At 39.5% G+C, this 27990-nt stretch overlaps 2 protein-coding genes across 2 annotated transcripts in view; both read right to left on the bottom strand.

The window, feature by feature from the left end:
* The window catches only part of LOC144660581 (uncharacterized), a 162358-nt gene that overhangs the window by 126441 nt on the left and 7927 nt on the right, over positions 1-27990 (bottom strand). The window lies entirely within an intron of this gene.
* Positions 209-22056, bottom strand: LOC144661020 (uncharacterized). Its single transcript, XM_078521738.1, has 19 exons — positions 21923-22056; positions 19953-20087; positions 18647-18731; positions 12141-12424; positions 11656-11856; positions 11287-11481; positions 10909-11103; positions 10641-10766; positions 9810-10395; positions 9220-9518; positions 8867-8999; positions 5832-5989; positions 3637-4014; positions 2807-2998; positions 2281-2475; positions 2024-2149; positions 1139-1724; positions 633-931; positions 209-406 (listed from the first exon to the last, which is right to left on the bottom strand). Exons 1-19 carry the CDS (start codon positions 21996-21998, stop codon positions 270-272), a joined length of 4386 nt encoding a protein of 1461 aa, XP_078377864.1. The 5' UTR covers positions 21999-22056; the 3' UTR covers positions 209-269.

Here is a 27990-nt window from a genome sequence, read left to right as displayed (position 1 = left end):
GAAAAATTAACTAAATTTTCAAGTATAGTAGATCTGCATGTGGCTGAAGCTCATTTACTCTAAATACAATTTTTTGCAGCTTTACCTTGCAAAAACTGCAAGTGCAGCCTTCCGTGACAACCTGAAAGAGACTTGCGCAGACTACTGCAGTAGTTAGAAGTTGTCTAGCGGATAAAACACTGACATTTGTTGTTGACAAGCTAAATGCATATCTGAAGCTCGAGTATCCTTAAAGTTTGTCAAGTCCAGTTGTTTTCTTTGAGCGGCTTTCACTCCTTTTCACCGCTGGCAAGCACAGCATAAGCAGCAGGCTTGTCACGTGACTTCTTAAAGATCATCATCGCTGTTCCCGCCAAGCAAGCAACGCACATCACAAACAGAGCCATAAGGAAGGTGGGACTGGAACCTAGGGAAATCGACATCATATATAAGAAATACGTAAAGGTGACAAAACAATAGGTTATTTTTCAAATCTAAATTTGATCACATACTCCAAACTTTCTCTGATTAAATATACAAATAGAATAGTTAAAGACTAAAATGCAAAAACAAACAAAATATACAAACATGCTAAAAATTATTTTCATTTCGGTTTTTTCAAAATTTAAGACTTTTAAACCCTATTCACATACCACTTTTATCCAGGCCAGTCCCGCGCGTTTCCTCTCGTTTCTGTCGTGTTAGGTGGAGTGGGCCCTGGGCCAAAGAGTACACGTCAGTCAAGTGATCACTCACTGCACGTCTTCCTCGGCCACTTGATGGACATTTCTTTGCGCATTGGGAGTCTGGGTTGGTTGCGTTGCACACAATCACGTGACAGTGAACAAACACAAAGGGATGGTCCGCAGTGAATTTGAAGGCTTCCAAGCTAAACCGCTGTGCACTAACTGAGGGCGCTGAATGGTACTTCACAGTTACGTCATTCGGGCATCTGAGAGATGAAAGTTTCAAATTAACCTTACAACACCGTCAACTTCTTTTATGTTAAGCAGTGTTTTAAAGCTAAAAAAACTTGAAAAATTAATTTTAAAAGATTGAAAATAAATTGTTGTCCTGGATGAAATAATTTTTTTCTTTGTTGACTAGATACTTTACTTACAACTGCTTTGGTATATATAAAAAAATATCCTTTACATACCCTTTTCTTATGAACTCGTACTTCAAAGAACTCTTCTGATCCTGAGTGGGCGTGGCATAGCATCTATCTGCTATGATTGACAGCTGCTTGTCACCTGATGTCACTGATACCTCAAAGAACAGAAGTTTGCGCAGCACCACAGCAACAGGGAAATCAACCTTCGTGTAAGGACTCACGAATCTCTTGTCAGGAAACATATTCAGAGAGAGTGTAAAGTTTCCTTTTCCTTCATCGCTGAACACAAGCTTTCTGTTACTTGGTTTCCAGCCAACGGATGACACGACGCCATATTTGGAGTAGAAACAGCTGAACTGTATTTCTATTTCACGCACGCGTGTCACGACATCCTCAGCAGCCACAGGGATTTCCAAGACTGCGTTAGAGTAAACGATAGCTGTAGGTGTGTGCCTACGTGTTGTGTTACAGCCAGTCAGCGGTGTCGTTAGGGAGAAGTGAGCGCTTGTTTCTTTGGCTTTGCATGTGGTGTCCAGGAGGCGAAGGTGCTCGCGGTCAATACCACGGAGGAGAGACTTGGGAATGATGATGGTCATATTGTCTCTGTTGCACTGGACATCGACACCTGGAGCTAAATGAAAGAGGCGCAAAAATAAATGAGCAGAACGAAAACGAACTTGTCTGTAAATGACTCACTGCAGAATGAAAAGCAAGGTAAAATCCCTTTTTGAAGTACGTGTACGTTTTGCGTCAGTGCAAGTTTTTAATAAGGACATAGGAGGAAAAAGAATTGGATATGTTTTCAGAAGGAGACCTAAACAGGCAATAGTGTCCAATCCGGTTTAATAAGGATAAGGTTTATTTGATTATTAATATTAAGGCTTGTGTTTTGCGTTAGTGTGACGGATATGAGCCAAAACTTATAATTACCATGGCAAGTCCTGTTATCCAATGATAAGCTTAGTTCCGGGTCTGGACATTCACATTTGTAGCCTCCTACAGTATTAACACACTTGTGACTGCAGCCGCCATTTGACACAGCACACTCGTCAAAATCTGAATGAAAATTATTAAAAGCCGATCATTAACTGTTTCCAGAAAAAGGAAAACTACCTAATTAATGCTGCCCGTTATTGAAAGAAAACCAATTTAGCAGCAATTGTATACATGTTATTTGTAAAACTCACCAGAGCATGAAACTGTCTTGGCACTGTCTGTCCACTGACCATTTGCCCCACACTGCTTATAAGAGGGACCTTGTAGCTGGTATCCCTGTGGGCATGAGAACAAGCATTTCGTGTTGTATTTCATCTGTGACGTCACGCAACTGTTAGGAGACGTTTTGACAAGGCGGCCGACTGTAAGAACTGGGCACTTAACAACTGAAATGGAATTAATCATCATCTTACTGCAGTAAAAGTTCAAAATCTGACCGTGGGAAGATTTTGGCACAAACTTCCTTAAATACGCTAAGAGTGATTCCATTTTTATCACGATAACTGGACTTCCTCCTTTTATATGAGCTTTTTAACAATTTTTGAACATTAGAACACATGGCTGGAATTTATGATTCACACCACTCTGTAATGTTAAAAAAAATACTCCAATAAGCGATTTCAATGCACGGTACATTTTATAGATCAACACTCTATTTTAAACTGTTTAATGATAAATATATAAACGCCGATAAAACATTAGGCCAACCAATCATACCTTTACAGCTGACTGTGTTCACTTGTCCGCTCCAGGCTCCACCTCGTCCGCACTGAGTGGACGAAGGACCGCTGAGTTGGTGTCCACGGGCGCAAGAAAAAGAACAAGTTGATCCATACTTTTGGTTGGACGAGAGACAATGGGAAGGAGAAACTTGCACACCACTCCCCACAGAAAGCTTTTGGCATTTGGCTGGCAATAATTCAACAAGAAAGAGGAGTAAAGTATTGGTTAAAGATAGAAGTGCTTTGACCTTTTTACAATGTGAGGTAAAACAACCAACAAGTTTGACCAGAAAAAATGATCTGATAAGGGAGCAGCTGAGAACTAGCAAGCAAGCTACTGTTAAAGTAGCTTGCTTGAAGGTAATCTGTTCACGCCAAAATTCAACCGGGTTAAATTGTAAAAAAACGAGGTTAAAGTTTAGTTAGGTTCTTATAAAAAAAGTGTTTTCATTGCTAACGATCTGTGGAGTTTGACATCTGTCAAATTCAAAAGCGAAGGACATGAAATATCAATATAACTGAACAGAAGACGTATTGGTTGTTTTAAAACTGAAATCAATATCCACGCTAAAGGACATGTATTAACATGGAAGTGCTTTGAATTGCTTTGAATAGGTTTACTAAATTAACTCGCTGATGAATTATTAAGTTAAACTTGGCCAGTTAATTAAATAAACATGTTTTGATGGCTTTTCTTGTGAAAAGCTATTGCATGACAATTAAGGGGTGTTACCTTTTAACCTGTCCCAAAATTTTTTTTTCTTTTTCACTTTTTAATCCAATTAAACTTAAACACGAAAAAAAAATTATTGAACATTTACCTACCGACAGTTTCGCAAATGGGAGGCATGCGGTTCTTACACGAAGTGTCGTGCCAAAGACCGTTGCTATAAATGCAGCCACAAGGTTCTCTTCCCCCCCGATAATTGCCAGGTTCTCCCTTATCCCAGCTCAAATAAGATGGGCGTGTTCCGTCAACCCATTTCCAGCTTTTAATGTCTTTCGGATTTCTGTATAAACCAATAAAAGAATAGGAATCCCATAACCTGGCAGAAACAAATTGATTTTCAGCTTGTGAAGTTATAACTGCGAGGTCAGCTCCCATTGCTTTACAGGCGGATCTTGCTGCGTTCCAGTTCAGCTTCTTTCTTAAGATTCTGTAGCATGAACCTTGGAAGTAAACCCAACTGTTTGGGCATATTCCTAAAATATGCGAGGAAAAAAAGGGGGAAAAAACAAAACAAGTAAAAATCGACGGTGAAGTATAAAGGCAACTCTAACTAATATATCTTATTGAATGCGACATTACAAGTATCCCCTGACAACCAGTCCTGAGATAATAAAGATAGGATTCATTTAACACTCAAGCGAAAACTGAGACTCGATCATTTTTAATTCTATCCTTATTGTGCAGCATATATGTACCCGTTTTCTCTCCCCAGGACGTCTACTGAAGAAGTTCAAGAAAAGTCGAGACGGCACTTGCATAATTCGTGAGTTTCAGGCGGTATATTTTATGTTGCTTTGAGGAAATTGTTAAAGAAAACTGTATCCTGTCTCCACTTGGAAAAAATATAATCTCTAAAGCTGAGGAAGCTTTTGGAGCGGCTAGAAAATTGGAGCTGGAAGACACCAATTTCTGTTTTACCGTCGATTTGAGACAGCTAAGGCCTGTATGTGTATTATCTTAATTGAAAGTCAAGACAATCTTTATTAAGATGATTTTAAATCTCAAGTTAAGATGATACTACTTAGATGAAGGAAGGGGGTGAAAAGGGGTACGCAAATCTACCGATCTGTGCTATTTTTTGGCCAAAACCGTAAATCCGCCACTATTTTCGTTCAAAACCACATCTGCATTACTTGAAAACTGTTTGTGGTATAGTTTCACCGCTACGGACAGTTTGTGTTGCTGTTCTTTATGCCAATTTTTTAAGTAGTTTCGTTTCATTGCTTGTTTCAGCATACCGACGAAGACTGACCAAAGTGATCCGAACTTTAGTATCCACGATCCCAACTTCCTGACATGAAAAGTCCAGAATCCGGGCCAAAAATCTGAGCTAATCCGCGATCCGTTGTATTTCCAAAATCCGCGAATCCAATCGATGAATCTAAAACATCCACAATCCGTGCGCTTTTCAAGGCCAAATCCGTCGATCCGCGAACCTATTCACCCCTCTCATGAAGAATGATGCGCTCAAATAGCAATTAACGAAGAAATCGCCTTAAACTGAGGGTTTGGTCTTACATAACGAAGTTAACTGAAAAGGAAAATATTCGGCGTTGAATTCTATTACGTAGGCCACTGATTTCGCACCGGCCTAATATATATTAACGATCGCGTTCAGTGTATGATGGTGAAATACGTTTTTGTTCAGTTATGGAGGAAGTTCATTTTACGGATATAACTTTAAAAATAATTACTTTCTTTGCAAGCGTTCGTGGCAACATTGAGTCCCAATAATTCTGAAAAGCGAGGGGCGTTGAGCCATAATGATTGTTAAATCGATCTTGCATCAAGAAATGTTTGATCGGCAGATCAATGTTGACATTCCATTGATCTGAGTATGTTGGTTTCAACTGTAGAGGAAAAAATTCCAAAAAAATCTGAAATAAAAAAGTTGTGAAATCAGTTGAAAGAAAATAATTGCGATTGAATATTGGCCCGATTTATACTAGAGACGGATAAGGATCATCCGTCTCTAGTATAAATCGGGATTTCCTAGTTTGTTCCGAAAAAAGGCCGTATCAATGGCATTCACACGAAATGTCGATTAAAGGTATATTTGATAGAATTGAAAATCGAATTAGACGTTGAGTTTATTTCAGTGGACCGAAATGTAATTTCATTGATTTTCTTTTTATAAGTGTTGTATGAAAGTGACCAAAAGTGAATATTCACCTCCCTTCTTTGTTGTAGATTTCAAGGGAAAACGTTAATATAAAATATATAACTGCGATCAGTCGAAAGTTATCAAAGATATTTTCCTGACAGCGACACAATTAGCAAACTAGCATACCTTTGCTTTGAGCAGTGTACCGTAACAGCAATACCGAAAATGCCACCAGGAATATAGACAATCTGTGGAAAGAAGCCATCCCAACACAAACACTCCAAAATACACTTTCTGAAACTTTTGGGTTCAGAGCGAGATTTATACAAAACTCACGGATAGATCTGAGTGTGTAGAGTGAATAAGCGAGTATTGGAAAACCTCTGCACTAAGATGACTGCCACGGTGCATTTAGGACAACGAGTTTTTTCAGGAGCTAGATTATTCAAATATTTGGGGTCATAAGCTACATGGGCTTTGTTATTGTTGACGTAGTTAGTATTCAACTAGACTGACAACGACGTGATGGAACATTGTAAGGAGTCATGGCTCTATATAGGTCACGTTTATTTTGAACGTCCAGGGGCTCCTGGTGATGAAATATTAAAAGCGCTATATACTTAAAGAAAGATCGGCTAACTTAAAATGTAGAAAAAAAAATAGTTAGCAATAAGAACGACTGACTATCGCTGTCAAAAAAATACAGTAACAAAATGATAATTACCGCGAAGTCGTGTGCCACTCCAGACTCACTTGAGAGGTTTGCTTAAACGGCAAAACAAATATTTAGTAGAAGTCATGTCACGCATACCAAAGAGTCATCGAGTAAAACACGTCCTTAGTAGCAATAAATTGTACGCTTCCTAAAGAAATAAGAAAAATAATCAGGGCTGCGTAGAGAAATCTTATACCGTATTTCCTCAAAGAAGCGCCCGCCCCCGTTCATCCCCTTGGCGAAAAGAGCAATTAAACACCCGGGCGCTTATTCGAGGAAATACGGTGATGTGTACTGATTAGACAGTACAGATGTATAGATAGACTTAATTAACTTGAATTAAAGAGACTATTTGACGGGGATTTCAAAGTTTTTTGGTCTAAACTGTACAGTTCTGAAATAAGTGGTAGGCAACTTTACCCATAAAAAGTATTTGATCATTTAACGGAAGATATAACCTTTATTTGGGGTTAGGAATCAAACTTCGGCTTTAAAAATCGTTTTTTTTTTTTTTTTGAAAGCACGCGGAAACAACTTGAAAACGTTGGCTAACCTTTTCAAATTACAATCCATTTCTTCCCTAGCCAACCGCAGCTAAACTCGCTTTTAAACAGTTTTAGTGCTCTAAAAATGGATCTTTAGTGTTAGGTTTTCTAGCACACAAATATAAATTTGGGCTGTTCAAAAATCTGGTAAAATCCGTGACATGGTTTCTTTAACTGAGATCGTTTATTGTGCCATCCAGTCGGCAGCACACGTCTTTCGCGGGTCATGTACGCATAATGTTGGTGTGGGCATATGCGTTGGACCTTAAGCAGACCTCGAAAAATAGACTTCCTAAAATGAAAAAAACACCAAAAGTAATGATAAACCGAATGGGATGTTTACGACTGAAGAAAAGGACTATGAACACTTGAGAAAACTGTCCAATTTTTGAAGATGCGCGGTCGATCGGTCAAAAGATCACGAGCCGGCGGACGGGCAAGTTATCACCACACAAGCCATTTATCTTTGCATCATAAATGCAAATGAATATTTTATTGATCTTGTTTTAAACAGCACCAAGCTTCCAGCACCGGTACCATACCTGACTATTACAATTCTAATTTATGATCACACAAGCCGTGAGCATAAGACTTCTCTCTGTCTAATTTGAAAATTTATAGTGTCCGCACATGTGAAAATTATCAGCAGTGAGCATGGGACTTTTCTCTTCACGAATTCGCCCTCTGGCAAAATATATTTTCTACAGTGTGCCTCACATGTGACAACTATCTTACCACGCTCAATGGGAAGCTGAGAACTTTACATGCAGTTTGATCTTAAAAATAGACGATGTTTTGGATGTTTTGTCATTTGAGAACTTCCCTGAGTGACAGTTTGGATTTTCTTTCCCCGTTTTCCATAAAAAGAAAACTTGATTCCATTCCACCATTTTACAGCCTTCTCCTACTACAAAAACGGAACCTATCTCATCGCCACACAGATTCACTGATATGTCGACCTAGCTAAACGCCATTTATATTGTCGACAAGTTTTTAATTTACCTCGTTACCCTTTGAAAACGAATACTAGTTCAATCCCCGAGTAAGACGACAAGATGTCACTCAAATTTTCCTTTAACGCATACATTCATGATATCAATTCCTAGGATATTTATTACAGACCCCTTCGTTCATTTTTCACTTCTTAATCACTGATCCTGCATTGACAACAAAAGGAAGAGGTTGAGAGATTTTAGATGTTAATCACTGCCAGGATCCAGGAAGACGAACTAAAGGCGAAAAAAAGTGACAACCTTCAATAAGTGACGTACACTGCTGCGTGCATGGTTCTATGGCCAAACATAACATTATTGATTCCTTAACACTCACTCGAGTATTTTCTTCTTTTCCTTCGGGGATTAAACGCTAGTTATGATATTCTTCCTACACCTCAGTTCCTAAATACAAAAAAATGCAGAGCACCCTTAATTAAATCAATTTTTTCGACATGTCCGGTAAAATGTAAGGATTGTGAGCAACCTCGAAAACTAATGTTAATAAGATCACTCAAAATCCACATGAAAAGGATAAACTTGAGCTTAAGATATGTAATCATTGTCATTTAGCAGAAAAAAAAAAAACTTTTTGGCTTATAGATCACAGAAACTTATATAAAGGGAATCAGAATATCGTTGTTTTTAGAATTTCTTTGAAAAATTTACTAAAATAGGTTGTTTTCAAGTATTTAGATCTACATTTGGTTGAAGCTCATAATAATGCTATTTTTTTTTTTTTTTTGCAGATGCTTTTCAAAGCGGTCAAGTGCAGCGTTCCGTGACAACCTGAAAGCGACTAGTGCAAGCTACTACAGTTGTTAGAAGTTATCTAGCGGATAGAATACCTACTCCTTTTAAAACAGGTTTGCGACTAACACTTTGTTGTTGACAATTTAAATGCATATCTCCAGCTCGAGTACCCTTAAGTTTGTCAAGTCCAGTTGTTTTCTTTGAGCTTGCTCTCACTCCTGATCACCGCTGACAAGCACGGCATACCCAGCAGGCTTGTCACGTGACTTCTTAAAGATCATCATCGCTGTTCCCACCAAGCAAGCAACACACATCACAAACAGAGCCACCAGGAAGATAGGACTGGAACCTAGGGAAATCGACATCACATATAAGAAATACGTAAAAGTGACAAAACAATAGGTTATTTTTCAAATCTAAATTTGATCACATACTCCAAACTTTCTCTGATTAAATATACAAATAGTTAAAGACTAAAATGAAAAACAAACAAAATATACAAACATGCTAAAAATTATTTTCATTTCGGTTTTTTCAAAATTTAAGACTTTTAAACCCTATCCACATACCACTTTTATCCAGGCCAGTCCCGCGCGTTTCCTCTCGTTTCTGTCGTGTTAGGTGGAGTGGGCCCTGGGCCAAAGAGTACACGTCAGTCAAGTGATCACTCACTGCACGTCTTCCTCGGCCACTTGATGGACATTTCTTTGCGCATTGAGAGTCTGGGTTGGTTGCGTTGCACACAATCACGTGACAGTGAACAAACACAAAGGGATGGTCCACAATGAATTTGAAGGCTTCCAAGCTAAACCGCTGTGCACTGACTGAGGGCGCTGAATGGTACTTCACAGTTACGTCATTCGGGCATCTGAGAGATAAAAGTTTGAAATTAGCGTTCCCACACCATCAATGTCTTTTATGGTAAGCAAGGTTTTAAAGCAAAAGAAGTTTGAAGAATTAATTAAACAGACAGATATTTTAAACGAACATTCCATGTTGCCCTGGATAAAATGATTTATTCCTTTCATAAATTAATACTCTTTTTAACTGAACAATCCAGGTTTTTTTTTACATTTTAAGGCTACGGTCTGACCAGAATCTTCTACCTGCACTTGTTTTGGTTCCACTCCGTATAAAAGAAAAATTATCTTTCACATACCCTTTTCTAATAAACTCGTACTTCAAGGAATTCTTCTGATCTTGAGTGGGCGTAGCGTAACAGCGATCTGCTATGATTGACAGCTGCTTGTCACCTGATGTCACTGATGCCTCAAAGAACAGAAGTTTGCGCAGCACCACAGCAACAGGAAAATCATCCTTGGTGTAAGGACTCACGAATCTCTTGTCAGGAAACATGTTCAAAGAAAGTGTAAAGTTTCCTTTGCCTTCATCACTAAACACAAGCTTCCTGTTACTTGGTTTCCAACCAACGGATGATACCACGCCATACTTGGAATAGAAACAGCTGAACTCTATTTCTATTTCACGCACGCGTGTCACGACATCCTCAGCAGCCACAGGGATTTCCAAGACTGTGTTGGAGTAAACGATTGCTGTAGATGTGTGCCTACGCGTTGTGTTACAGCCAGTCAGCGGTGTCGTTAGGGTGAAGTGAGCGCTTGTTTCTTTAGCTTTGCATGTGGTGTCCAGGAGACGAAGATGCTCACGGTCAATACCACGGAGGAGGGACTTGGGAATGATGATGGTCATGTTGTCTCTGTTGCACTGAACATTTACACCTGGAGCTAAATAAAAGAGGAACACAAATAAGTTTTACACTGTTTAGGCAAAACAGTAACAAGCTTGTCAATAAATAGCTCACTGCAGAATGAACAGCAAGGTAAAAGCACAAATTGTTACATTTGTGTCAAAGCAATTTTTGAATAGGGGCATGCGGTTCTAATCGCAAGTTGAATGACCAAACGGATTACGTGAGATATTTACATTAAGGTGTTTGTTTTGCATAAGTGTTGGATGAGTCAATACTAACCATGACATGTCCTGTTATCCAATGACAGGCTCAGTTCCGGGTCTGGACATTCACATTTGTAGCCTCCTGCAGTATTAACACACTTGTGACTGCAGCCTCCATTTGACACAGCACACTCATCAATATCTGAATAAAAGTTGTCTGTGTTAAATGCCGATCATCATCTTTTCCAAAACAGGTAAAAATACCTACCATAGCTCGATATTGAAAAAAAAAAACACTAAGCAGCAGTTATGATTTATCTGATACAAGTTATCGTGACACTCACCAGTGCATGAGACTGACTTAGCACTGTTCGTCCACTGACCATTTGCCCCACACTGCTTATAAGAGGGACCTTGTAGCTGGTGTCCCTGTGGACATGTAAACGAACATGTACTGTTGATTCTCATCTGTGACGTCACACAACTGTTAGGAGACGTTTTAACAAGGCGTCCGATTTTGAGAACGGGACATTTGGCAACTGAAATAAAAAACGCAGACAAATGTATTGTTAGGCAAGACTAACGAAAGGTCTCATTTCTAGACATGACGTTTGGCATGATATAATTACCGTCAATGATTTGGTTTAAAGTTAGTATGATAAATTAGAATTGCAAGAAACCAGCCCTATATAAAACAATTGCGATAATAATTAGCAACTTACCAATGCATGAGACTGACTTAGCACTGTCCGTCCACTGACCATTTGCCCCACACTGCTTATAAGAGGGACCTTGTAGCTGGTATCTTTGTGGGCACGAGAACGAGCATTTCGTGTTGATTTTTGTCTGTGACGTAACGCAACTGTTTGGTGATGTGTTCACAAGGCGGCCGACTGTAAGAACTGGGCACTTTACAACTGAAAATGAAGAGGGACGTTATCAAAAATTTACTGTAAGGCAGCACTAACGAAAGGTCTTGTTTCAAGACAAAACTTTTAGCGTGATACAATTAATGTTCATGATTTGGTCAAAAAACCAGTTAGATAAATTAGACCTGCAACATATGAGGCGATAATAATTCGTAAGCTCACCAATGCAAGAGACTGATTTAGCACTATCCGTCCATTGGCCATCCGACCCACACTGCTTATAAGAGGGACCCTGAAGCTGGTAGCCCTGTGGACATGATAACGAGCATTTTGTGTTGGTTTTCATCTGTGACGTCACGCAAGTGTTCGGTGATGTTTTGACAACACTGCCAACGGTAAGAGCTGGGCAGCTTAGAGCTGAAACTGAAATACAACATAGTCAAATTAAAATCAATTCGGTGCTAAACAAAAAAGATGGTTTGGTTTGGTCTGGCAAGGCATTGATATGAATGAAGAGTTTTATTTTTAAGACTCCGACACTGTTCAAAATACAGTTATAATTAATTATCGCCATCATTATCATCATCAGTCATCGCCATTATTATTACCATTAGTATGATTGTCGCACGTGAGCCTTCCGTATCTAAAATGAAAATTAGATTGCTGCAAAACTTGTTATTCTATACGACCCTTCTCGCCCAAAGTACCTTGGAAACTGTCGCCCTTTCCGGGGTATCTGTTGTGGCACCATAAGCCCACGTAATTGTTGCTCTTAGCATCAGCTCCGCTCCCTGACATTGTGATTTCCTTTACCAGCTTGTCGTTGACGTAGATTTTTACGTTATTACCACTGACTACTGACTTGAGTTTATACCAGACACCAGAGGTTTGGATCGGAGGATATTTTATTAGTGGGCTGTATTCTATACCAGAACTTGATATGCGCAACAAGCCACTCAAAATATAATATCCCCATGCCTTTGTTACTTTGCTGTAAGAAAAAATGCAATACTAAACCCGTCACGGAATTCAATCCAAAAGTTCAAATATTGACGCAACTGGAAGGAGTTTAGGAATATTCCAATTAAGTATGTTTCTTTTGAATGACTTATCGAGACAAACGCATGTTACCCCTTCTCATCGCTAGAAATCGCGGACATTGAAGTCGGCGAATGTTGATGCATCTTACATTAACCGCTCGCGAAACTTGGTAATAGCCGCTGATTCGAAAGCCTGACTTTGGGCTCATATACATCTACGATTGTACACAAAAATGCAGCCTACACAGAGTACTATTTTGTGAAGTAGGAAAACCACTGGTCATAAATATTGCCTGATAATAAAAATGGAGCAAAAGATCTTTCAAACGATGGCTTTTGCGGCAAAATTGGAGCAAAGACGGCTGAAATATCGTAGCTCAAAGACAGCGGATTTTGGGATTTCAATGTGAACTGCCGCCGTGTGTTTACAGTATGCGATTTTTTGTGGTTTTCTAACGGCAAAGATACAAATGAAATCTAATCGGAAGGAGATGTAAATCATTTGGTGAGTTAGATTCATGTATAGTTTTATCAAATCTGCTTTCACATTTTTTCGATCACATTCAGTTTGCCGATAATCCCCGTTTATAAACTTTAAGTTTTCGGTTTTCGCCATACATTTCTCCTCTTGTTGGGAACTAGTCCCGAGACCCCTCTCGGTCCTTGATCCGGGATATAGATTATTGATGTATGAAGATCGCACATGGCCGAAATACAGTCTTCTCTTGTTGTTTATACTTCGTCTGTTCCTTGTCTCTCGTGATACTCAGCGCCAGACTTGGTGTCAGAAGCGGGATTAACTTTTTCAAGAACCACACTAGCGAATACCTCGATCACGAAACCACGAACACACGATACACGAACTCATGGCGTCGAACCTCAAGCGCCCAGAACTTAACCTAACCGGAAACATTTCCGAAAACTTTAAGAACTTCGAAGTCAGGTTCAATGACTACTGCGTTCAAGCGGACTTTCGTAACCTGGCCAAAGACCCAGAGACGGCGCCAGCCGATTATTACAAGAAACCACAGCTCGAAATCGCCGCACTTCGGTCGGCCATGCCAGACGAAGCCCTTCAGGTAATACGATACACGTTAGAACCTCAGATCGCGAATGATGACAAAGCCAAACCGTGGATTTGGATGGAAAAACTTCGCCTCCACTACACAGGATCGACCGGCAGCTCTTTTCTGGCCGACAGATTTAAGTTTTGGGGCCTTAACCAAACACTGACCGAATCGGTACAAGCATGGGAAGTGAGAATTAGGCAGGCTGGAAGCCTGTGCTCGTATGGAACACTCAGTGACGAAATGTACCGCGATAAATTTATCTTTGGCCTCAACAACGACGCCATGCGAGCTGAGTTGCTAAAAACACATCTCAAGCCTGACAACACGCCAAAGAGCATGGCTGACGTGGTGACCGAAGCCAAGGCCTTAGAGTCTGCCTACACCGCCAACAAGCTGATAGCAGACTCCTCAAAATCAACCATCGAAGAACGAGTCCACTGGGTGAAACACAGAGAAATGAAGCTACGAAGAGAGCCTGGAACATGCCACTGGTGTGGAGACAAACGGGGACCTCACCCATGGAGACAATGCCCAGCAAGGGGCAAAACATGCTCAAAGTGCGGTATCAATGACCACTTTGCCAATGTGTGCCTGGCAAATGGCCAACCACCACAACGACGGGGAGGTTCAATCCCTCCTCCCACTCGCAACAACCGGACCCCCAACCAAACGCCCAGTAACAGGGGCAGCGGTCGACGACGGGAAGATGTGCATCACCTGCAATTTAGAGAAGACGAACCCACCGACCACATGGTGTATGCAGATTATTATCACGAGCAATGTTACTCTCTCGAAACCCCACAGAAGAGGAGAAAATACTTTGTAAAACTACCCCTGTCAGCAACCGGCTCACACTTCCAGCCAATCACACTCCAAATTGACACCGCAGCTTCGTGCAACACCCTATCTCATAGTACCCTCACCACTCTGGGTCAAGACGTCCAAATGTCAAAATCACCTTATCTCTTACAACCATATGGGAACACTCGCCCTCTGAGACCTATGGGCCAAGTCGAGCTGTTATACCAAAGGGACAATCAGTATGACACCCTAACCTTCCAAGTCCTTCCAGATGACATCATGGCCAACAAGCCCGCCCTCTTATCAGGGGCTGACAGTGAAAGATTGGGGCTCATCAGAATAGAATCAGACACTGTCTTCTCTCTATCTCCATCAGTAACAATCGCCAACTGCAACGAAGCACAGGGCACCCAAGCCCAAGAGCAAGTGGAATGCAACCACATCGAACAACTCCACAACAACAGACCCAGCACCTGCAACCCACTGCCTTCTCCGTCTCAACCGATCAACATCCCTGCCAAACGGCGACTACCTCCCGCAGGTGCACTTCAGAAAGAACACATTCTAATGGAATATGCCGAGAACTTTGAAGGCCTCGGCTGCCTTGGGCCCCCTGTGCATTTTGAAACCAAACATGATGTAACACCAGTTCAAATGCCCATCCACCGCATCCCAGTGGCAAAACGGGCTGCAGAAAAGAGTGCCCTAGACAAATACGAGAACGCCGGCATCATCACTAAAGTTGACGAACCGACTCCTTGGTGCTCAAATGAAGTCATCAAAGAAACTCCCAGAAAAGTTCGAATCTGCATCGACCCCAGCCAGACGGTAAATAAAGCCATCCTTCGTCCCGTTTACCAAATGCCAACCCTCAACGAGCAGCTTCATAAACTAGCCCATGCTAAATGCTTTTCTCTTGTTGATGTTCGCGATGGATTCCTCCACATACCCCTGGATGAAGAGTCCTCACGCATGACCACAATGCACACCTCTTATGGCCGCTACCGCTGGAAACGCCTTCCCTTCGGGATCTCAAGTGCTCCAGAAGAGTTTCAGATGCGACTTATTTCTGCTCTAGAGGGTCTAGAAGGCATAATCTGTATAGCTGATGACATTTTGGTTTTTGGAGAAGGCGCAGATTTCACTGAAGCTGAGAAAGATCATGATCGTCGCTTTGTAGCCCTAATGGAACGTTGCCTCCAAAAGAACATTAAACTAAACCCCACAAAACTGCAGTTCAAATTAACAGAGGTGAAGTTTATGGGCAACATCATCACAACCAATGGGATGAAAGCTGACCCTGACAAGGTCACTGCGATAACCACTATGCCCACACCGAGAAACAAAGCAGCCCTTCTACGCTTCCTCGGAATGGCCAACTACCTATCGCCATACTGCGCAAATCTGAGTACCGTCATTAGACCACTCACTGCCCTAACACAGAAAGACGTCCCATTCTCCTGGACAGAGGTTCAAGAAAGAGCGTTCAATGATGCAAAACAATTGATCGCCACTGCCCCAATCCTCCAATACTATGATCTAGGGAAGCCTGTGGTACTCCAAGTAGACGCCAGCGAAGAAGGCCTGGGGGGAGCACTCCTTCAACCAAACGCTGAGGGCAAACTCCAACCAGTCGCCTTTACCTCAAACAGCCTGAGCAGCACAGAACAGCGCTACTCACAACTCGAAAAAGAATGCCTTGCCATCTGCAACACGTTTGGAAAATTTGATCATTGGCTCTTCGGCAAGTCAGACATCACAGTGCACACAGACCACCAACCCCTAGAAACCATTTACAAGAAACCACTTCACAAGGCGCCCGCACGTCTTCAGCGAATGCTAATGAGACTTCAGAGATATCAGTTCAGCCTACAGTACAAGAAAGGAACAAGCCTTCATATAGCAGACACACTATCCCGCGCTGCTCTACCCACCCCAGTGCATGCAAAAGTAACAGGGTTTGAAGTGTTCCGCCTTGAACTTGAACACTCCGAGAATGACCACAACCCCCGTCTCACAGATGTCACAGAAGAACTCCTCAAATCAGAAACCAAAAAGGATCACACCCTGACTGATCTACAGCAAATCATCATCTCTGGCTGGCCCGACGACAAACAAAACCTGGCCACCAACCTCCGCCCATTCTGGACCTTCAGAGAGGAACTAAGCATACACAATGGGATCATTTACAAAGGTCAGCAAGTCCTAGTTCCACAGTCCATGTACTCAACAATGCTTGGCAAAATACATGCAAACCACTTTGGAGCAGAGTCGAACATTCGCATGGCCCGCGAGGTCTTATTCTGGCCAGGCATGAGGAAAGCAATTTCAGACATGTGCGACACCTGCAGTGTCTGTGCCCAGTACAGTAGAACTCTTACAAAAGAACCCATGAAGTCGTTACCAATCCCAACGCAGCCGTGGCAAATTGTGAGCCAAGATATCTTTAACCATGAGCAGAAGGACTACCTGGTCACTGTCTGCCATTTCTCGGATTGGATAGAAGTCGACGAACTCCAGGACAGCCTCTCTGCCACAGTAATAAACAAGACCAAGGCCCACTTTGCGCGGTTTGGCATACCACAAATGTGCCACACTGACAATGGCTCACAATTCACGAGCAAGGAATATGAGAACTTTGCCACACAATATGGATTCAAACACACAACATCCTCACCCTACCACCCAAAAGGCAATGGCAGAGCAGAAGCTGCCGTCAAAGTGGCCAAAACAACACTGAAGAAAACCACTGACCTCCAGTCCGCACTGCTCAATTACAGGAACACACCACCTCAGGGACACTCATATTCACCTGCACAGCGCATGCTCTGCCGACGTACAAGGACAACACTGCCAACACCGAACCACCTCATAAAGCCTTCACCAGTGAACCTAGCTGTCGTCACTCAAGAGCTCACCCTGAAGCGAGCTGCGAGCAAACGCTACTACGACAGCTCCCCGACAAAAGTCCATCCCGAGCTTGCTGTCGGCTCGAGCGTTTATGCAAAACCTCCACCCTCACAGAGGGGTCAGCCATGGATACAGGGAACTATCATCTCCCAGGACACACCCAGATCATACACCATTCAGACACCAAACAGCAACATCCGTAGAAACCGGGTCCATATCACGCCAACAGTTGAACAGTCCCCTCCACCAACACAGACCACCGCCCCGTCACTGATCCAGGAACCACCACCGGACAACGGCAACCTCTCCATACGACCACAAGTAGAAGAACCTGTAGCTAACAAGCATCCTCCTGCAGAGACTCTACCACCACAACACACGGGAACAGAGAGACTCTCAAACACTGGTTCCGCGAACTTTGCAACTCCAGCTAGCCAAGACAAACCTCCAGAACCCATTCTTGGCAATACAAGAACAAGAACGAGGATCATCAAACCTCCTTTGAGGTTAAAAGACTATGAACTGACCTAGTGGTCTACATTGACTGTCAGTTGTTTATTCTCTTAGGCCATTTATAGCGCCCATTGTTGTATTTTATAAGAGACATTTTTTTTTCCTTTTATAAGGGGGGAGATGTTGGGAACTAGTCCCGAGACCCCTCTCGGTCCTTGATCCGGGATATAGATTATTGATGTATGAAGATCGCACATGGCCGAAATACAGTCTTCTCTTGTTGTTTATACTTCGTCTGTTCCTTGTCTCTCGTGATACTCAGCGCCAGACTCTCTACGCCTTATAATTTTGGTCTCAAAAACTGTTCGCAGAAAACGTTCATGAATACAAATGAAATTCGAAGTCTGCACTTCAATTCTTGTACAATGTGGTTCTTAATACATCAATCTATTGTGTTCCGCTTTCACATTTTTACATTTGTTAATTTGTCAAGAAATATTTAATAAAACATTTCATTCTCCATACATTTTCTTTGTAATTCTTGCGTTCGCTTCTACGGTCAATGTACCGCAGGACATACTATTCGCGGACTCGGAGGTCCGCGATTTCTAGAGATGCCCCCCTCCACGCATAACTTCGTGCATTCGTTACTGAAGGGGACGAATATAATAATGAAGATAAATTACCGTCTTTCCCCTAGAAGGTACTGGACTGTGTGTGTGTGTGTGTGAGGGGGGGGGCGGGGGGGGGGTGGCTCTCTAGAGATCACGAAACCCAATTTTGATTATGTCTTCTCTTTTCTTGAAAATGTGAAATAAAAAGTTGCAAAATATTGCTAGCGCAAGGACGCGGCACAAACTTTTAATCAAACTTCACGTAAAAGAGTGTCTTGTTTTAGCTTTAGAAGACTTGTTGTTTACTTTATATTAATGCACTTACTGTTGGGTTGACACACTCCCCTTTTTGTACTTGAAGAGATGACCACAGCCCCCGCTACTTAACAATAGAACACGACTGGTAATTACTATAGGAAAGAAAAAAAAAGTTTATAAATTATAAATTGCTGTGATCTAAATAGTTTATTTGTGTTTTTTTGGCGCCAACTACTAACTTAATTTGTGATGTAATTTATACAAGATAATATGCAAAAAGTTCAAACTATTAACAATCTTTAGAAATGTTTTCTGGATGTTTTTCATTTTGTTATATACACAAAGCAAAAAAAGTTTCCTATTTTTTAGTGTGGGTGGGTTGAAGCATTTGTATATTTTTTTTTACTGATATTAATATCTTAATTGACTTTTAAATATTTTATTAATTACGTCTACATTAGTTCCCTCTTGTTTTTTTATTTAATTGCTGTCATGCGCTTCATATATGAGCCTCTGACTCGGATAGGGAGGGCAACCTCATCCCGCGTTATTACACTAATAAAATGTTGGATGATTGAACCAAGGAAAACAGCGTTTAAATTTTAATCTCCACAGTATCTCCAGGATGTTAAAAGTAAACTATATATAATGCTTGGCAAAACACTATAGTTACTTGCAGTTAATTGTTTGTCTTACTCAAGATCCTGTAATGTTGAAGTTAAAGTTATGAAACATCAAACAAACAAGGGTGATAAATATGGTAAAAAAATGCATAATTTTGTTTTCCCTTTGTAAAAATCATTACATTCCCAGCTTTGTAGATAACTTTAGACCACAAAACGAATACTTCGTGACAGAAAAACTAAGGCCCTCACCAAAAAACGTGATCAGCCATCAGTCATCGCTGATCATATCAAAGCTACCGGTCACAACATTAAATGGGATCATTTTGAAATTCTAGAGTCCGGCAAACCTGACTACCACTGCAAAATTATTTTTGGTTGAATCAGTGAGAAACTGATGCTTTAATATTTTGCTAAACTGTTGTAATATTAAATTAATACTGGAAATCATTTCTCCCAGTCTACAATAGGTCCCTGACATCTTTTCATTCAATATAAATAGTTGTGAAAAATTAAGAACGGTTACTTTTGAAAAATGTATGTTGCTTAGCATACGAAACGTCAAACTTTGTAAAACTGCATTATTTTACCATGTTAATATCACCATTTTTATATTTTTCAGTTAGTCAAGCTACGCTGGCCTAAGAACAAAAGTTTTTATGTGTTGTTTCTTTTTATTGTCATCATTATCGACATCACCTCTGTCATCGTCACTATTATTATTTATCCCAGGGATTTTCATCCACCTACCATAATTATCTGTGTTCAAAGGTGTGGTCCACAGCCTCGCTGGGCCGAAGTGCCACTGAGCGTCATTGTAAGGAATACTTCCTATCCATGATGATCCGCTGTCACTCCAAGTACCAATCAGATTCTTCCACGCACCTGAAAGACATGTGATTCTTTGTGTTAGTCACATATATTGGGAGTGTGGCAGTAAACAGTCTCAGTGTGGGTGTCTTGGTGTAAATGTTTGTGTTCATTTTAATTCCAATTAACGACTGAAAAAAAAAAGTTAAATTCAATTAATTTGAAATTTTATAGAATAAAACATGGGTGTGCGGAGATATGAAATTTCTCTTCGACTTCTGTTCAACTCGATATCTCGTGAGATATCGAGTTGAACATGTATCAAACATAACCTTCAATAATCGCTATCATCAAAGTAAGATAATCGTAATTTTACCTGTGTTCAATTACGGTTTTTTTCAGTGCTGAAAATCCATATAAAACACTGCAGTTTATATATTAAAAATAATTTATTAATTTTTGGCTTACATGTTGTTGATTGTGAAATGACAATTTGAAGAAACCATTATTTCTATTGTCTTATTTAATTGTAATGTTTGTTTTTGCTGTTTGAGTAACAGGCCAGGAGAATAGCTCTAAGATAACAACAGTAATCAACCTGTCATTTGCATTTTTACAAATTACATTTTGTACAGATAGCAAGAACTACAGTTACTGACAAACTTAAATAAGGGAACTGGCTATAGAATATGGGCATGACCCCTACAGAAACACAAATTATACTGAAAAACAACAAACTATCTTACATAACTTGACAAAACCATGCTACAGGAACCAGGATATGCAATAGGGTACATCAACTACGCTACAAAACTAAACCAACTAATGTGCAAGAAACATAAACTGTGAACTGGCAACAAAAACTTCACTAGCTATACAGACTATAGTGACGACTACAGCTATAAGCAGTAAATAACTAACTTGAAATACAAAACTGAAAACTACTACCAACACTGCAGAAAAAAAAAATAGTTGATATACCCACACTCGAAAAAAACTATACGCCTTTCTGTTGGCCACAGCTAGATTTTTTAATGTTCACTGTTAAGTGTCACCCTTCTTTTCTTAGGAACTACACAAACTGAAGGAATTGAGATGTTATCACAAGCTAGCTACCGTGAGAAACAATAGAAACTGCAAAGTAACTAAAAAAAGACATTACTCACAACTCAGTACAATCCGAGGGGAAATAAAGTATTCACTTTACAGTGACAAACCTCATTGAAGAAAACTAAATAAAACTAGTTATACCTAAATGGAAGAAGCGACAGGAATTGCGCTAAATACCTAACACATAAACCACAAGAGCTTAATAACTACAGGAGCTACCGAAATAACAACAAAACACTAATAAAATGAAAGAACTTGCAGTACTTGCAGAAACGATAGAAACTACTGACAGGGGCTATACACAAAGTATATAAACCACTCACACGAACCACAGCATGCAACAATATGCTGGAACTGCTTAAATGAAATGAACAACCGAAACAACACGAAAATACGCCATCTTTGCCAACTATATGTAGACCAAGTTCATGTACCGAGAAACAGAGCATAAACTGCAGGAGCTAGATTTACTAAGAAAGAATTATTGCTACCGGAGAAAATACTAGGAACAACCCGATCTACTGAAATGCATGAACTGCCTAAACTACAAATGGCCATGAACTACGTGTACAACTCATCTAAAGGCCACTGAGAAACTTCATCAGCAGCAAAGTATGTATATCCCTTACGTATGTCTTAATAACAAGTCTGCATGTTCAAATAGCAATCACGGCGGGAGCATGCATAAAAACTGCCTTGGTTAACGTTGCATATTTCCCTGGTATTTTTTTCTGTACCCAGCGGAGAAGACTACTAGGTTACTGAATTGTCGCCGACTGATCAAAACAATGAAACCCTACCTTCAGCTGACACGGAAATGGCGATTACAAGGACAATTCTGAGAAGAACACCATTCAATGGAATTGTACCACCCATCGTTCAGCAAAAATATTGCTAACTTGTAAGAGATTAGTCGCAACAAACTCAAATAACAGTCTTCCCGAAGAAAGTTAGACTGAGATTCAGTACACAAAAATGTATGGGTCGAAATGGCTTTAGGAGTAGTTCTGGCATCGGGAATTTTCATGTTTCAAGTATCTGTAAACTTGACGTTTAGTAACTGTCCTTCAATAGCTCAAAAACAATGCAAACATATTACTTTCATAAAAGAAGGTTCAATTCTATAAAGCATATCGATAACATTAATTTCTTCTCCATAAATTGCCTGTTTTCAGGAGCAAGAAATAGCTCGAAACGTTTGGTGACGCTTGACGATCATACTTTACGACATACTGATACTCCTGGGTTCAAACCATTTACTATAAAGCTAAACTGAGTAAGAATAAAGCTGGTCATGACATGGGATCATATCCAATTAATGACATTTCAATCAAGCAGACTAGAGAAGATATTGAAAGTCAGAACGTGCCGCTGTAACCGTCGATTGACGAAACAAAAAGGTTGACTGCAGTTTGAGATAATCATGAGTTGAGAAATAAACTGTACATTGTGAAAAGGCAAAAAAATCCAAGGCAGCGCTGCTCTTAGCTCTGTCAATCTGTCCATGCACGCGCATTCCTAATTTCTAACAAAAAAGAAAAGTCAGTAAAAATACAAAAAGTGAAATCGGCATGGTCACGTTTTTGCTGGGCTGATTTGGGAAACAAACATGTTTTGGATTTTATATAAGTGTTTCTAGGCAGGAGTAACTAATTATTGGTGCAAGCTGTAATTTTAAATACGGCCTGGCCCACGAACGATTTGAACGACTGGTAAACGAAGCAAAGATAGTTACACATGTTGCGTAAATTGGTCATTATAGTTATATGTTACTTTGTTATTTCCTGCTGCTTTTATTCCTGACTAGATTTTTTTTAAAAGAAACTTACTTGAGCATCAAGAAACCCTGGAAGAATTCTCACAACAACAAAAATATCGTACGTTCGGAACGGTTTTCCATATTTATGTTTGCTTTTGTAAAGAAAAATCTCTCAAAAACTGACAGCAAAGCCAATGGATGTCCGTTTGAGCTCATTCTTTATTTCTGTTTGCCACTGAGCGCTAAATGTTTGCTTCAAATCTTCTTGTTGCTCAAAAATTGTCCTAAGTAAAGATCTGATTAGTGCCGCTTGCATTAATTTAATCTTGGAGAACAAATAAAAAGGTGTTTTCCCTGGCGCTTTAAAATATGTCGACTTGGAGCAGTGTTGTTATTATTTTTATTTTACCAAATCATTGGGCGTTCACAAGTCCTTCCCATTTTATTTGGATCTATTCAAATAATGTAGCTGTTGGGTGTACACTGTTGCGACTCGATCTTCCTTAGAAGTGTACATTTTTTGTGGACCATTATGCCTGATGTTCTTATACATGCGATAAATGAACAAAAGAAAAACTTTTATCTGTGCCGTCCGTATGTTCAATGAATTTGCACAGCTGACCACACGATTGTCGGTCCCTTAGTTTAGAGGTTTTAGGTTAGAGGAATTAATTATGAGTAGAGGAATAGTTTATACCGAGTTGAAAAGCGGAAGCATTAATTTATTGGAAATAGTGCGCGTATTAGAGGAATGAAGGTAAATTAAATTGTTGCTGTGCGTAGGTTATTGACACTCAGTAAAAAATATTACGTGTATCAACTAAAATCAACGGACGGCTGTCATTCTAGGGTATGTTTGTAGAACCAAGTTTACTTGCAATGTAATGAATCAATTTTCTGAAGCTTTAAAAATGTAACTAACTGTACGTAATACGGCGAGAATATCGATAAGTTGTTAACTTTGCTGTTTCGAGGAATACTGGGAAATATTTTAAAATTTGTAACTAGCTAACTAAAGTAGGCATTCTTATATCGATTTATAGCACGCTAACATATATGACAAAGTGATTCGAGCGATCGCGAATGATTGTCCTACATATGTGCTGATCTAAGCATCTTAACTTTTCGCCTGAAGTTACCGTATATTTCTTGATGTCAATTTTAAAATGGACGCAAGCTAACTTCCGAGTTGTACAAAATGCGTATACTAATCAATCATTTACGTGTGTGTACGCATAATTAACTATGGTGTACGTGAGTAAATATAGACGAGAGTACTGCAAGAAAGCATGAAAATATAGATCTTGAGGTTAAAAACTTCGCGGGCAAAACATGGAACAAGATCTCAGTGTCCATTATACAAGCGTCTTAACGAGTTAACCGAGCTTACCTTCATAATTGATCGGCAACTCCAATTGAAATCCCTGATGAGTAGTATAAAACTCATAGAAAGCCAGTGAAACGTAACCATGCCATAACGACCAGATTAACTTTTAAAGCGTACGATATATAAATCGCTATCGGGTACTTCTAAAGAAAAATCCAGTTGTCTATATAAGCTTTTATATATGAGACTTCCGTCGCTTTCAAAATAATAATTAATAATTTCTGCAACCATGAAACAATTAATTAGAATAACAAATTCACGGAACGGGTTATTTTCGAGTTACTTTCTCCAAATATTTGAGGAACTAAACAATCAAAGCACTTTTTTTTTCACGGCGACTCAATAGCCGTTAGAATAAAAAGGTATGACACTGAGATAAAACAATGTTAAGACAAATAACGGCTCAACGACAAACAATGTTTGAGGTCTGTCCTAAAAACATTGAACTATATTTCAGTTTTTTGAATTAGTTTTTAAAGTTCTCTGAGTTACTACGACTTTGAATTTACCAATACGCTGTTTTCTTTTTTCCAAAAGTCAAAATTATAAATATATGTGCCCGTTCCGTTCTGGTGCGATGTTGCATTTGTCTCAAATTTGTCGTTCACGTTCGATTGTTTACAGAAATTAAATGTCAACAGCAATTAAACTCAAAACATAATTATTTTTACCGTGACATCACCAGCGGCTAGAAGCTACCTTATTGTTACTTATTTTCGCAGGACTTAAGTGGCTGTCCAGCTAACAGCGGTCTGGCGACTTTCGGGTCGCGAGTAAACCTTCCCTTTATTTTTTTGTGACAGAAAAGGACTTAATGTGAAATGATTAAAATCGATCTAATTTTTTCCAGAAAATTTTTCTGTGCTTCGCTACAGGACAAAACGTATTTTACTATCTGAGAGCGGTTTTCAGGGTTATTCGATGGCGGAAATTCGGCGATTTTAAAAGCCGCGTTTCTTCGAAACGGATAAATATCGCTAAATTTTAAATAGTACATTACATTAAGCCGCATTTACCTTGTCTTATCAAGGAATATCGAATTATTTGATGAAAAATTAAATTAGCTTAATTAAATCAAAGACAACGCGGTTTGCGGTATGTTTTCTCGCATGACAGATTCCTCAAAAGTAAAAGCTAAAATCTCCAAAGCGGTACAAAAATCACAGGTAAAATGCACTTCTCAGCAAAGATCTAACCCTATTCTAATAGAAAATAAATTAAAAGGTCCGGCTATCGTTCTACTTTGGACGCGAACAAACGTTTTTAAGAGCTCATTTTGGCAATATTTACATTAGATTGCTCGTTTGACGGTTTATGCCCAGCGCATGTGATTAGATAGAAATATTTTATCCAGCAGCTCAGAGTCTTGCTGTACATCCTCGAAAAACGAGTACTTTTGGTTTTTATGGCCGTTTTAGTTTGTATAAATAAAAACGGCTGAAATGCCATAAATAGGAATCGTTCGTCCGCTCGCACAATATGCAAATTTTTGCTTATTTATAACGGGTTGTTGATTTCAGCAAGTCAAAATTTCAAAGATTTAAACTCTTTCTTCTTAAACATTAGTCATTCTTGAGTTTTGACACAGACAACTGGAGGCTCGTAAAAAAAGACAGATTTTAACTTTGTTTTTTTCTTATTAATAAGTTCTCTTCCCAATGTAATGATGTCATTTGCAATGTTGATGTGTTGTTGTCACGCAATGTACCCGAGAGTGCGAGACATGGCGTCTTCAACGACATGTTTCATGTCGGCGAAGAATGAAATTGGATGTGGGGAATTTAAAGGAGAGAGCAAGTTGGTGCCTCTAAGTGAATGCAAAAGTGATATTACGGCTCTCCTGAGGAGATGTCATTTAACAAAAGAAGACATTTCAGAAAGCGAACTTATTTTACTACGGGCTGGCTATTTTAGTAAAACCGCCCAACAAGTTGAAAATATGTTTGTTTGCCCAAGACATCGCGCGAACCTTGGCAAAGACTGGGGAAATCAAACTGGCCGCACAGCATGCCATTATCCCGATCACAAGGGTAAGCAGAAAAGTGTTAAAAGTGACAGAGTCGTGACTGTGAAAATTGCACGAGAAGTGATGGAAGTTTTTGACGTTGCTATTTCTGTTGGATCACGTAAGTAATAGCAAGAAACAACATTTTGTCCATTCTTTTTTCTGTCTTCTCTAATGACAATATTCACACAATACGGGGATAATATAGTTCAAATCACGCATCATTGTCTTATTTAACCAAATTCTATATAAAGGATTAAGGAAGTTTTATGCGTTTTGAAAATTACCTGCGCTTAATTAACTCAGTGTATTTGACACTTTTCAATGTTTTCGATTTTGCGTCGGTTTTTGTTCATTCCTTTTACAGCTCAAACCGGACTAATGTTTCAGTTTATCATGCACCTACCCCATCCATCTACGATGTTTATAGTTAACATGTAGCTGGGAGGGAAATATTCTCCGTTTTTTACATTTTCCCATAGAGAAATGCTATCTGTTGCCAAAATTAAAACTTCTCTTAATTTAATTTACCAAACTTTTAACTCCATTTGATTTCTTTTGGTTTTCTTTTTTGTGTACCCTTTAACCAAGCTGGAAACAATAAATGGACTGGCATTCTATGTGATAAAATTTAAAAGAAAAGATTTTCAAAGCCCATGTTTTCATTCAACTTGGAAAGCATGTGCCCTGTAAGCTTTGTTTACCGATAGTTGTAAATGAGCATAGGGAAAAAGTTGTGCACGCGGTCATGTTTTCATTTGGAGTCGTTGTTAAAGATAACAGTTTATTAAATTTGATGTTTTAACGATAAGAGAAAAAAAAGTTACAAAATGCATAAACCAGGAGCAAGGTGGAATTATTGTGTAAAACGCATGTCACGAAAACAGCAGTAAGATCGTTTTTGTGATTGTAGGTGAGCTCAAGTACCGAGTAATTTTTGTTAATTAATTAGTTTTAGCTACAAGTAGTGTGGTGTTTGCCATGTTCATAGGGGTGGAACATAACATAACTGTTGAAACGGAGAGGAAGTTGCATGAATTTGATATTTTGATGTAAAATTCATTTCTTGATAATTTTCTTTATCGTTTCCGCCGTGGAGGATTTTTTTAAATCTCCGGCCCTTGCAGGGGAACTTTTTTCTTAGAGCTCGATATTTGTTCCAAAAATTCTCTATTTTCCAATTGCCCATAATGCACTTTGTTTGCCCCCCAAATTTTGCATAAACTATTGTTTTGGAAATATGCAGTCCTCCCAAGAGAATTTGAAAACAATAGTTTATGCAAAATTTGGGGGGCAAACAAAGTGTATTATGGGCAATTGGAAAATAGAGAATCAAAAGCGCATCTGGATATTTATTTGCGTATTGTCCATTTTCCCTCCCTGGGAAGAGCTTTATCGTTTTTGCGATGTAAACAAACAAAGCTAAAATCGACAGCCCGCTGTAAATAATATAGATCAAGAATTTTTGTTTATGGCATTTTTTTCGCTTTAATGTTTTGTTTAGAAACTGACAAAGGCTTAGAAGAAAACATGCTTGTTATTTTGAAGAGGCATAAAATGAATCTGAGATGTTAAGAAATAAATATATTCAGTCATACAGTTTGCGTTGGACATTACGTGTAACCGTGGAAGGAGTATTTCTGATGTAAATATTGACCAAAAAGCTCCTAACCACTTGTTCGCGTGCAAAGCAAAATGATACCTTCACCTTTGAGTT

This window comes from Oculina patagonica, chromosome 7, assembly GCF_052425735.1.
Source record: "Oculina patagonica isolate OP01 chromosome 7, crgOcupat, whole genome shotgun sequence".
Classification (NCBI taxonomy): domain Eukaryota; kingdom Metazoa; phylum Cnidaria; class Anthozoa; order Scleractinia; family Oculinidae; genus Oculina; species Oculina patagonica.
Note: the sequence above shows the minus strand (reverse complement) of the source record. Positions and strands in the feature narration are given on the sequence as shown.

Coding starts and splice junctions, on each gene's coding strand:
- LOC144661020 (XM_078521738.1), bottom strand. CDS start 21,998: ATGGGTGGTACAATTCCATTGAATGGTGTTCTTCTCAGAATTGTCCTT. Junction 11,104..11,286: donor TAAGTCAGTCTCATGCATTG/GTAAGTTGCTAA, acceptor TTTTTATTTCAG/TTGCCAAATGTCCCGTTCTC. Junction 5,990..8,866: donor CTTGTCAGCGGTGATCAGGA/GTGAGAGCAAGC, acceptor CTACACACTCAG/ATCTATCCGTGAGTTTTGTA.